Genomic DNA, 12,096 nt, shown 5'->3' with positions numbered 1-12,096 from the left:
CAGATAGCTTAGTGCTGACTGCAGACTTGATCCTGTTCTAGGCACTGAGCATCCAAAGTGGAAAAGAGTGACTCCATTCTTGCCTTCTTTCCTTTTATGAGGAAAACATTACAGCAAGGAAGCAAAACAAACAAAACTCAATTTCAGATTGCCATAAGTACTGCTGGGTTTCCTAGGTGGCGCAATGGTAAAGAATCTGCCTGCAGGAGATGCCAAGAGGTGGGGGTTAGATCTCTGGGTCAGGAAGATCCCCTGGAGTAGGAAATGGCAACCCACTCTAGTAGTCTTGCCTGGAAAATTCCATGGACAGAGAAGCCTCGTGGGGTTACAGTCAAAGTGGGTGACAAAGAGTTGAACATGGCTGAGCGCATGCACACACACACAAGTACTATTAAGATAAAAGGCAGAGTAAGGGGATATGGGGTACTATTTTCTTTTAACTTCTTACTATAGAAAACATCAAACATACAAAAGTGGAAAAGGACAATAAAGCCCCGTGAATCTGTCAGTCCCAGCTTCAACAATCATCTCACTGGCTCTGAGAGCCAATCCTGCTTTATTCATAAGCCACTCACTTCTCTAGAGTCAATCTGGAGGTGCTATCTCAGAAACATCAGAGAAAACCTCTCAGATTGACACCTCTGCCAGGATATGAATGACGAGCAAACAGTTATTTGAAGATCAGAGAAGAAAGCATTTTCAGGCAAAGGGAACAGCAATGGCAAGTGCCTAAGACGGTAAGGCTCAGGTAGACAGCACCCCAGTGGAGAGAGGAGGGGATGGGGGTGAAGTCAGAGATGAGTGGGTTAGACCAGGTGTTTAGCCCCTGAAAAGTGAAAACTGCTCAGTTCTGTCAGACTCTTTAAGACCCCACTCCATGGAATTCTCCAGCCATTTCTACTCCAGGGATTCTTCCCAACCCAGGGATTGAACCCAGGTCTCCCACATTGCAGGCAGATTCTTTATCAGCTGAGCCACCAAGGAAGCCCAAGAATATTGGAGTGGGTTGCCTATCCCTTTTCCAGGGGATCTTCCCGACCCAGGAATCGAACCGGGGTCTCCTGCATTGTAGGTGGATTCTTAAACAGCTGAGCTACCAGGGAAGTCAAAGTGTTAGTGGCTCAGTCCGTCCGACTGTTTGCGATGCTATGGACTGAAGCCCAAAAGGCTCCTCTGTCCATGGAATTCTCTAGGCACGAATACTGGAGTGGGTTTTCATTCCCTTCTCCAGGGGATCTTCCTGATCTTGGGATCGAACCCAGGTCTCCTGCATTGCATGCAGATTCTTTACCGTCTGAGCCACTAGGGAAGCCCCAGGGACCTGATAAAGCCTTTGATTTTCTTTCCAGGTGTAATGGGATCTCATTGGAGAGTTTTCAATTGGAAAGTGAGTCATTTCCAGGAAGACTAAGAATGCTGCAATAGCTTCCTATACTCTCATCTTAAAGTCTGAGCTCTTAACTTCACCTGGAGGAACTTCCCCTCCCTTTGTTCCAGGCATACTAAACTGCTTTCACTTCCTCAAACCATTCAACTTTTTAAAAAATTTGCCTCTAGGCCTTTGTCCTTGCTCTTCCGTGTGCCAAAGACTCCCTGGGGCATGCGCCTCTTGTGACTCCCATAGCTTCCTCTGCTTTACTCATCCCAAGTCTAAACACTCAGTTGTGGTCCTGATTATAAGTGAATCTCCTTCCTTTGATTGGGAGGCCAGCAGCTATGATGCTGGCTATGCTCGCTGCGGAAACCATAGTGCCCTCTAGCACAAGTGAACAATAAATGTTTATCCTGCTTGTGGGAAGGGAGGGTTGTGAGGGTTGGTGAGGGTCTCGTCCCTTGTGCCCAGACACCAAATGCAAACAGATCCCAATTACACCAAGGATGCCCGCTTCGCGCTAGTCCGCAGTCCCTCTGCGCACGCGCTAGTCAGTCGCCCCCCGCCCCCCACCTCCGCCCCACCGCCACCCCCACTCCCCGCCCCATGCCCACCCCAGTTTGCCCCGCATATGCTAATCTCTGCGCTCAGGAGTATGGCCCCTCAGGGGAATATGCAAATCAACCCCTTCAGCGCCCTAGGCCTCCCATTGTCCCGCGCTAAGATTATGCAAATGAGCAGGCCTCGGGTCCGGGATCCGGGCCGAGCTGACACCCCCACCCCACTCTCGGAGCATCCTATTATCCGTTGGCGCGTTCATGCGAGCGCTCATGCACGCGCGAGCCTTGCCGTTTCTTGTTCGGTCCGGTTGCGGACTGTACCAAGTAAACCGGACAGCGAGGGGCAAAGCCCGGAACCCCCTGCGCGAGCCTCATCGATGGCCCGACCCAGAGAGCCCCCTTTCCCACTCCGCGACAGGAATGGTCTATCTCGTCGCGCAAGCGCCCTAGGCTCTTCACGCCCCTCGCACTCCCTCCTACCCTACTTGCAGCGCAGGCGCAGAGCCTGGGCGTGCAACCGCTGCCGCCGAGCCAGAACTGGGGCCGCCAGCGCCGGTGAGTGTCCGGGATGGAGGTGCGCGGGGCATGCTGGGAAGCGGGCACTACGGCAGCGCTGCATGATGGGAGTGACGGCTCCCGTCACCGAGGAGTCGGCAGCGGTCTTGGGCTGTGATGACTCGAAAGCGAGACCCAGGCTCCCTTTTCTCCCACAACGCGGCTCTATGCCGCTCTGGGGGCATCCTGGGAAAACCGGACGCCCTGCCCTAAAGCATTGTGGGAGTCTGGCTACTAGTCGTTAATGGGTCTGGAGCATTCTGGGATTATCCTAGCTTCTTGCGGGGAACCGTCTCTTTTGTCACACACACCTTCCGCTCAGCGTCCTGGAAGCTTGGAGTGCTTTGACGAAGAGCGCCTTGGAAGGTGGTCGTTACAGGCCCAAGGCATCCTGGGAGAAATTGCAGTACCAGGGCACTGTGGGCACTGGTCCTTATAGTCCTAAGATTTTGCTCTTGCTTCTTCTCCCTAGCATTGTGGGAACGGGTGCCCATTATGTTCGCGCTTGGCGTCTTGGGAGTTGGACGTTGTGGGGTCTCCGGCACTGTGTTATAATAGTGAGGGAGTCTCATTTATTCCCCTCTAAGATCGTGGAAGCCAGTCTGGCCCCCATATTCACGTAGGAATGGGACTTGAGCACCGAGGAATGTTTCCATCTGACATCTGGAATACTCTGGGAGGGGCTTAGTATGCTGTGGGCTTGGGGATGGGTAGGCAGGACTGCTGAGCAATGTCTCCTGGTAATCCCATAGGAAGTTCTGATTGTCCCTGGTGTATGGTTGCCAGTTAAAATATAGACCACCCGGTTAGATTTGAATTTCAGATAAACAACAAAGAATTGATTAATATACCTATGTTCCATGCAATATTTGAGATGTACATTTCTAAAAGACCATCTGTTTATCGCAAATTGAAATTTAACTGGGTGTTGTATATTTTTATTTACTAAATCTGGCAACCTATCCTGGCATGAAGTAGAATTCCCAAATTAAATGGGGCCCTATAGGCAATGGGCTTCCCTGGTGGCTCAGATGGTAAATAAAAAATCTGCCTGCAATGCAGGAGATCCAGGTTCAATCCCTGGGTTGGGAAGATCACCTGGAGAAGGAAATGGCAATCCACTCCAGTATTCTTGCCTGGAGAATTCCATGGACAGAGGAGTATAGTGGGCTACAGTCCATGGGGTAGCAAAGAGTAGGACATGACTGAGCGGCTAACACTATAGGCAACAGAGTATTATAAGAACTCTTCTCTGCCATTTATGAATTCTTTCTGTCCTTAAAGCCCAATCCAGGTGTCTTTAGAAAGCTCACCTGCCACTGATGCCAGCTTTGCCATGCCTCAGCCTCCTCCAGGCTCAATCTTAATCTTTTTCTCTTTAGTCCCCAGCATTAAACATGACCCCTTAGGCTTAGGATCATGTATTTTCCACCATATTACCCAATACCCAGCACGGGCCTTGGCATGTAAGAGGTGCAGCTGAGGCTGCCAGCCCCTTCATAATTTGCTCAGCCTGGCACTCTGCTGTCAAGAAGCACAGTGAGAGACAAAAGAAGTGCCATGTGTACGTGTGTAGTGTTGATGAAGAGGGAGAGAAAGTAGAGGAGTCGGAAGGCATCTTCAAAGAGGCAGAGGTGGTGTCTGGCTGGGGAGAAGTATAGAGGTTCTTGTATGTGAGGTGGGTTCAGAGAGAGATTAAGAGTTCTCCAAGCAGAGAGTCAGGAAGGAGCCCATTCTAGACAGCAATTGCAGGATTACTAAGCCCCACAGTTGTGAAGAAGGGGCTTCACTGGTAGCTCAGCTGGTAAAGAATCCACCCGCAATGCGGGAGACCTGGGTTCGATCCCTGGGTTGGGAAGATCCCCTGGAGGAGGGCATGGCAACCCACTCCAGTATTCTTGCCTGGAGAACCCCCATGGACAGAGGAGCCTGGCATGCTACAGTCCATGGGTCATAAAGAGCTGGACATAACTGAACGACTAAGCGCACAGTTGTGAAAAATCTTGGTGTTCACAGGGAGAGGTGAGAGTCTGAAATGACTGGGGTTTATAGAGGGTTGGGGGTGGGGACACCAATAGCCACCATTAATGGAGTACCTGCCACATACCAGCATTTGATACGAATGAATCTACTGAATTTTCAAAAAATCTTTTCAGCTGAAGGATCATTTTTTGAGAGGTAGGATGACATGGCTTTAAATCCTAGTTCACCCACCCACGATTACCTTGGGCTACTTGTTAATCCTTTTTGTGCTTCAGTTTCCTCATCTGTACAAAAGAGATAATAATCTGTCTCACTATGGTTACAAATACATAAATTAAGCTCTGGAAGACTTTTTTGTACCTAGGAGGAAATAGACTAGAGAAAGTAGGCCCTTTGCTAGAAGCTGCACAATTAGAATGTGGCAGATTTAGGATTCAGACCTAGATATCCTCTTGCTAGGGTGTAAACTGATAAAGAATTAGGGCTGACAGTCACAAATTAAGTGCTGCCATACTGCTGCTGCTGCTAAGTCCACTTCAGTCGTGTCCAACTCTGTGCGACCCCATAGACGGCAGCCCACCAGGCTCCCCCGTCCCTGGGATTCTCCAGGCAAGAACACTGGAGTGGGTTGTCATTTCCTTCTCCAATGCACGAAAGTGAAAAGTGAAAGGGAAGTCACTCAGTCGTGTCCAACTCTTAGTGATCCCATGGACTGCAGCCCACCAGGCTCCTCCATCCATGGGATTTTCCAGGCAAGAGTACTGGAGTGGGGTGCCATCGCCTTACTAGTTGTTTAAATACAGAATGACTTCTAGACTGGTTGGTGTATCACCAGTATACCAAGTAATCCCTACCCTTGCTTCCCAATTTGGAGTCTTCTCCCAACTCCAGGTTTACCCAGAGCCCAGCAAGTAAGGATTAATGCCTAGCAAGAGGCCCACATTCCACTCTCAGTCCTGATTGGTGCTCATGTTAGTACTCCTTGTTAAATAATTTGGAATATTATCCTTTCACACCCCATTAAATGAGAACCAGATGGGGAAATTAAAGCCCACAAGAGGGACAGAGCCTGCAGTCACGGCCCTGTAGACAGCCAGGACAGAGCTGGGATCATCTGCCTTACCCACACTGAGCACACTGAGTCCTGGGGAGGCAGATGCTATGTAAAAATTTATTGTCGCCACAGGTCTTTCCTTCCCCTGTCCAGCATCCCTCACTACAAGCCGACATCCACATTAGAAGACCTGTGGCCAAGGTGTGGCTGTGGAAAGCTGGCCAGGGAGGGACACTGCCCAGCTTCTGCTCTGCTCCTGTCTCCTGTCCCCTCCCCCGGCCATGACAGAGACCCGTGAGCCAGCTGAGACGGGGGGCTACGCCAGCTTGGAAGAAGATGATGAGGACCTTTCTCCAGGTGAGACGGCCTTAGAGGCGGTAGTGTCGGCTTGTGTATCATCCTGGTTTGGGACTGGGGCTCTGCTAAGAAATCTTGACTGCGAGTGGTTCCTTGTCTCGCTAGGTGTTCTCTTCCCATTAGGACTCTGTGCTCTGCTAGGGGATCCCTTCCTGCTGAGACTGCTGTGGGTTGTAGATTGGCTGGAATTGCTCTCCTTGTTGGGGTCACTTTCTTGGTTGGACATTCTGGTTCGGCTGTGGTCTCTCTTCTTTCCAGGAGTTCTAGATCGGCCGTGATCTCTCCCCTTGCTGGAGGTTCGAGATCGTCTGTGATCTCTCTCTTTTCTGGAGGTTCTAGTTTGGCTGTGATCTCTCTCCTTGCTGGGGGTTCTAGATTGGCTGTGATCTCTCTCTTTTCTGGAGGTTCTAGTTTGGCTGTGATCTCTCTCCTTGCTGGGGGTTCTAGATTGGCTGTGATCTCTCCCCTTGCTGGAGGTTCGAGATCGTCTGTGATCTCTCTCTTTTCTGGAGGTTCTAGTTTGGCTGTGATCTCTCTCCTTGCTAGAGGTTCGAGATCGTCTGTGATCTCTCTCCTTGCTGGAGGGTCTAGGTTGGCTGTGATCTCTCCCCTTGCTGGGGGTTCTAGATTGGCTGTGATCTCTCCCCTTGCTGGAGGTTCGAGATCGTCTGTGATCTCTCTCTTTTCTGGAGGTTCTAGGTTGGCTGTGATCTCTCCCCTTGCTGGAGGTTCGAGATCGTCTGTGATCTCTCTCTCTTCTGGGGGTTCTAGATCGGCTGTAATATCTTTCCTTGCTGAGGGTTCTAGTTTGGCTGTATTCTCTCTCCTTGCTGGGGGTTCTGGATCGACTGTGGTCTCTCTCTTCACTGGGGGTCCTAGATCGGCTGTGGTCTCTTTCTTTGCTGGGGGTTCTAGACCATATGCGACCTCTCTCCTTGCTGTGAGTTCTAGATCGCCTGTAACCGCTCTCCTTGCTGTGGCTTCTAGACTGGCTGTGACTTCTTTCCTTTCTGGGGGTTCTAGATTGGTTATAATTTGTCCCCTTGCTGCGGATTCTTGACTGACTTTGTCTTCCCATCTGACTGGGAGTTCCCTTCCGGGTACGACTTCTTGCCCTGCTGTGATTTCTCTTCCAACTGTGACTTCTCACCCTGCTGTAGGCCCTCTCCTGACTGTGACTTCTTGCCCTTCTGGGCGTTCTCGACCGGCTGTGACTTTGGGGCCGGCTGGGGCTGCTAGACCGGCTGTGACTTTGGGGCCGGCTGGGCATACTATCCTGGTTGTAACTCTCGACCTTGCTGAACGCTTCAGTCGGGCTGTAACTCCATTCCCTGCTGGGGGTAATCATCTGACTGTAACTCTTCACCCTCCGCGACGATGATGGAGAGTGGCTGTAACCTGTCTCCTCGAAGGGAGTTCGAGTGGGGCTGTAACTCTTTGCCCTGCTGGAGGTTGCTGCTGGGCTGGAACTCTTTCCCATATCAGAGGCTCCTGGGGAGCTGTAGCTCTTCTTTCGGCTCACACTTCTAGGCTGGCTCTCACTCCTTTCCTGGTTGCTGGTTCTAGGCCGGCTGTAACTCTTCCCCATACCCTGTTTTTGCTGGGAAGTAGGAGTTCTCACCTTGCTGGGCATGCCTGGTCTGGCACCTTGAGTTTTTATCCTGCTTGGCGTGCTGGCCCTGTTGGCTGACCGCTTGGAGCTGCGGCTTCCCTTTCTGCCAGGAGTTCTGCCCCGGCTGCGGGTGCCTCGGTGCTGGGGGCATCTTACCCCGCTGGCCTTGCTGGCCTTGCTGACCCTGGTGTCGGTGCTGGCCCGGGTGTCGGTGCTGGCTTTGCTGGGCGTGCGTGCCTGGCTGTGGACTCGCGACTTGTGGCTGGGCTGGTTAGAAGGGGCTGTCTTGGTCTTCGCCCATTTGGGAGATTTGGAACTGCTTGGGCTTGTAACTGAGGTGGGGGCTGTGGACAGTTTGGTGGATGCCGAGGGGCTGTTGGGCACTGCCGATTTGGGGGTCTTCAAGGAGGCGGGAGGCTTGGGAGATGCTGTGGGCATCGGGGGTCCAGTGGGTGCCGGAGATGTGCTGGGCTTTGGGGCTCTTGTAGGTGGAGAAGGCATGGTGGCTGTGAAAGGGCTCGTGGGCCTGGAAGTCACGGTGGACACAAAAGGCCTGGTAGCCACAGGTGACTACCTGATTGCCTTGCTCAAGCCAACTTCATGAAGTCACAGTGGGCAGTGAAGACCCTGGAGGGGTTGTGTGAAGTCAGAGGTGGGAGGAGAAAGAGGGGTGGGGCCCCAGCTTTGGGCTGGGCTTTGGGATGGGCCCAAAGCTGGAGGTGTGCTTCACAGCCCTTCAGCATATGCCTCCTCAGGCTGCCTTATGCTCAGGATAAGGAGAGGATGCAGAGAGGGGTGAGACCCAGGTCCTGCCCTCCAGGAGTTTCCAGTACCCAGACATTCACTGCCCAGGCCAGGCGGTCAGGGTATGTTGGGGGTAGGGGGAACCCAGACAAGAGAGGCACTGACCACCTGGGCAGTCCGGGAGGACCTCACAGAGGAGGTGACATGGAGCTGGGGCCTTAAAGAGGAGCAGGAGTTTGCTAGTCAAGAAGGAAAGGGTCGTCCCAGGCAGGAGGGGAGCAGAGGCAAAGGCCTGGAGGGGAGGGAGCAGGGCGGCCCTGCTCATCCCACCCACGAGGCCTGCTGAGGACCCCAGATGAGTCAGCCCTGCCCCGAGGGCTTCCTAGCCTGATGGGGGAGACATTCTGGGGCCCAGATGGCTTCAGCCCTTAGGACAGTGACGGGGAGGTGGAGCCAGGGTGGAGGGAAGAGGGCAGAGACCCCCGACCTGAAGTCATCGGGGTGGTAACTTCAAGGAGGACGGAGCCTGTGCTGGGTCCTGAAGGATGAGTAGGAGGTCGCCAGGCAGACAGAGTGGGGAACAGCGTTCCAGGCCCAGGGACCAGCCCACACCAAGGCTCTTTACGTGACAGAGAGAGAGCAGGACAGAGGCAGGAACAAGTAAGAGACAGGGAGCCACAGAGAGGCACAGACATTTATAACCTGGGCTTCCAAGCTGGGTGATGCTGGGGACCCAGCAGTGAGTCAGCCCAGGCCTGTCCGCTGATCAGTGGGGAAGAACTTCAGATGGGCACCTCCCTGAAGGTTCAGGACTAGGACAGCCAGAGAGCAGAAGTGACTGGCTGCCTGGGGTCAGGAGATCTGGGGTGCCCTCAGCAAAGAGGAAGGTCCTAAAGGCTAACAGGAGACATTCCCAGCACATGGAAAGCCACAGAAAAGGCTGTCAAATTGAATGCCAGGCACAAGGGAAGTGTTCTAGATGCTCGGGGCACAGCCATGAATGAGACAAAGCCCCTGCTCTCAGGGACAGGCAGTAAACACGTAGCAGGAGTTGCATACAGTAAACTGAGGAAACGGATAAAGCTGAGTGAAGGGCGTAGGGAGTGCTCGGGAGGGACTGCCAGTCAGACTTACTGACCAGGTGTTCACCGAGATGACGCCTGAGCAGAGGTGTGATGGAAGGGAGGGATCAAGCCTAGGTCCATCTGCAGAAAGGGAGGCGAAGTCCCTGAGGTGGGGTCTGGCCTGGGTGTTGAGGGATGTGAGGAATGTGGCTGGCCCAGTTGTAACGGGGTCCCCATACGCTGCTGGGGGAGACTAAGGCGGAGGGCCATGGACAAAGGGCTGAGCTGTCGCAGTCTTAGGAGATGTTCTTGGCAGGCTTAGGCCACCATTCCTAAAGCAGCCAGTATTTCCCACACTGCCATTGCTACCACAGTAGGGGCTCCCTCTGACTGGGGCTGGGGTCCACAGCCCCCGTAACAGCTGTTGGTGTCGCCCTTCCCTGTGTATCCACTTTACACTTTTTACTTTATTTAAACGTAAATTTGTCCTAGGTATGTCCTTCATACCCATGAAATCACAGTAATACACCTATTCTTACAAATATTTTAACTCACTTTACTAGATGTTTTTTGTATACATATATATATATATATATATATGTATGTGTATATAAAAGGCTTATATGTATATATTTTATAAAGGGCTTCCCGGTGGCTCAGCGGTAAAGAGTCTGCCTGCAGTGCAGGAGACGTGGGTTTGATCCCTGGGTAGGGAAGATCCCCTGGAAAAGGGATAGGCTGCCTTCTCCAGCATTCTTGGGCTTCCCAGTGGCTCAGTGGTAAGGAATCTGCCTACAGTGCAGGAGATCTGATTCAATCCCTGGGTCAGGAAGATCCCCTGGAGAGGGCATGGCAACCTTCTCCAGTATTCTTGCCTAGAGAGCCCTATGGACAGAGGAGCCTGGCGGGCTACAGTCCACAGGGTTGCAAAGAGACAGACACAACTTAAGCGACTGAGCATGCACTCATGCATATATATTAGTATAAAACCATGTATTTCAAAGTATGTATATATATGTGTTTTAATTTGCTGAAATATCTGCTCAAGTGTTTGCCTCCCTAAATGAGCGGTGCTAGGCCATCACCCACATTTAGCTTTCCCTTTTAGCTGTGTGACTGGAGGCCAGTGAGTCACCGCATCTCCATGCCTCGGTTTCCCCATTTGTCACTTAGGAATAATAATAGTAACTCTCTCAGGGTGGTTGTAAAGATTAGTTGAGTTAGTATTTATAAAAAATAAGGTTCTTGGGAATACCCTGGTAGTACAGTGGTTAAGACTCAGTGCTTCCATCGCAGGGGGCATAGGTTCGATCCCTGGTTGAGGAAGTAAGGTCCGGCATGCTGCACGGCATGGCCAAAAACCCCAAAGTTCTTAAAATAGCAGTGGACGCTATCACTGTTGCTTTTATTATTCCTATTTCTCTACTTTGTTCTTTTTAACCCCCTAAGATGCAGTTCTTAAAAAATGTGCGTTTCCTTGACGCACAGATTCCTAGCATCTCCTGCGTGCCGGGCTGTTCTGTGCGCCGGGGGTTCGTCAGTGCACAGAGCAGGGTTGGGCCCAGTACTGCAGTGAGTCTGCATGGGTCTCCTGGAGGGGACAGCCAGGCACAGCCCTCTGTCCTGTGACGCACTGTCTCCTTACCCACCACCCCCTGCAGGCCCCGAGCATTCCTCTGACTCCGAGTACACTCTCTCAGAGCCAGACTCCGAAGAGGAAGACGAGGAAGAAGAGGAGGAGGAGGAGACCACTGACGATCCTGAATATGACCCCGGCTACAAGGTGAAGCAGCGCCTGGGTGGGGGCCGTGGCGGCCCATCCCGCCGGGCCCCCCGTGCGGCCCAGCCTCCCGGCCCCCCAGCCCAGCCCTGCCAGCTCTGTGGCCGCTCACCCCTCGGGGAGGCCCCTCCGGGCACCCCACCTTGCCGGCTCTGCTGCCCTGCGGTAGCCCCCCAGGAAGCACCAGCCCCTGAAACGCGGGCCCTTGGGGAGGAAGAGGGGGGCGCGCCTCGGGCTGGGGAGGGCCGACCCACCGGGAGGGACGAGGAGGACGAGGAGGAGGAGGAGGAGGAGGAGGGCACCTACCACTGCACTGAGTGCGAGGATTCCTTCGACAGCCTCGGCGAGCTGCACGGGCACTTCATGCTGCACGCCCGCGGGGAGGTGTAGGCAGAGCCCCACCCAGGGCGCCTGGTAGAGGGGTGGGCGGGGGTGGGCGGGCAGGGCGGGGCGGGAGGGGTGGGAGGGGTGGGAGGAGGGGGCTGAGGACACTGGGGTGGTCAAGGGGATGGGGTCCCTCCAATCTGTGTCGTCTTAGCAGTAGACATGTGAAGGCCAGAATAAAAGCCAAATTCTGTGTGTCGGTCCAGTGTGCCTTTGGGGTGTGTGTGTGTGTGTGTGTGTGTGTGTGTGTGTGTGTAAGCTCAAGTGTGTAAGGCGTGAGCCTGGGCATTTACCTCACCATCCCCGGGCTCCTTCTTGGGGAAACCTTAGGATCATTGTTACCATGGTAATTAATGTTTACTAAGTGCATAGTTCAATGTGGTTTCTGTGTATTTAATCATAGACCCTATGATGTGCGGGCTCAGACACAAGAGGGTTTTGTTTCTCACTCACATGGTAGTCCAAGGTTGGCGAGTAACCTGCATATGGTGATTTGGGGAGGCCCAGGCCATCCTTTTGTCATTCACATGGTCATGGCTGGATGTCCCTGGCTGGGGCTCTATGGGTGGAAGAGGAGAGGCTTACATGCTTGCGGAGAAGTCCCAGTCTGGAAGGGGCACGTACCGCTGCC

At 53.1% G+C, this 12,096-nt stretch overlaps 2 protein-coding genes across 2 annotated transcripts; one reads left to right on the top strand and one right to left on the bottom strand.

The window, feature by feature from the left end:
* The first annotated feature begins 2,420 nt into the window (after positions 1-2,420).
* ZNF428 (zinc finger protein 428) lies at positions 2,421-11,471 on the top strand. Its single transcript, NM_001192364.1, has 3 exons — positions 2,421-2,487; positions 5,657-5,881; positions 10,963-11,471. The coding sequence occupies exons 2-3, from the start codon at positions 5,806-5,808 to the stop codon at positions 11,469-11,471; spliced, it is 585 nt and encodes a 194-aa protein (NP_001179293.1). The 5' UTR covers positions 2,421-2,487; positions 5,657-5,805.
* SRRM5 (serine/arginine repetitive matrix 5) lies at positions 5,623-10,963 on the bottom strand. The gene has a single exon (XM_010815259.4). It carries the CDS (start codon positions 7,992-7,994, stop codon positions 5,841-5,843), a length of 2,154 nt encoding a protein of 717 aa, XP_010813561.2. The 5' UTR covers positions 7,995-10,963; the 3' UTR covers positions 5,623-5,840.
* Positions 11,472-12,096: the final 625 nt, after the last annotated feature.

Source organism: Bos taurus, chromosome 18 (assembly GCF_002263795.3).
Source record: "Bos taurus isolate L1 Dominette 01449 registration number 42190680 breed Hereford chromosome 18, ARS-UCD2.0, whole genome shotgun sequence".
Taxonomy (NCBI): domain Eukaryota; kingdom Metazoa; phylum Chordata; class Mammalia; order Artiodactyla; family Bovidae; genus Bos; species Bos taurus.
The sequence above is the reverse complement of the archived record's forward strand: the minus strand, read 5'-3'. Positions and strand labels throughout refer to the sequence as shown.

Bases quoted from the DNA above. Each gene is read 5' to 3' on its own strand.
- ZNF428 (NM_001192364.1), top strand. From the start codon at position 5,806: ATGACAGAGACCCGTGAGCCAGCTGAGACGGGGGGCTACGCCAGCTTG. The intron at 5,882-10,962 runs GTGAGACGGCCT...CACCCCCTGCAG, and splicing joins TGATGAGGACCTTTCTCCAG to GCCCCGAGCATTCCTCTGAC.
- SRRM5 (XM_010815259.4), bottom strand. From the start codon at position 7,994: ATGCCTTCTCCACCTACAAGAGCCCCAAAGCCCAGCACATCTCCGGCA.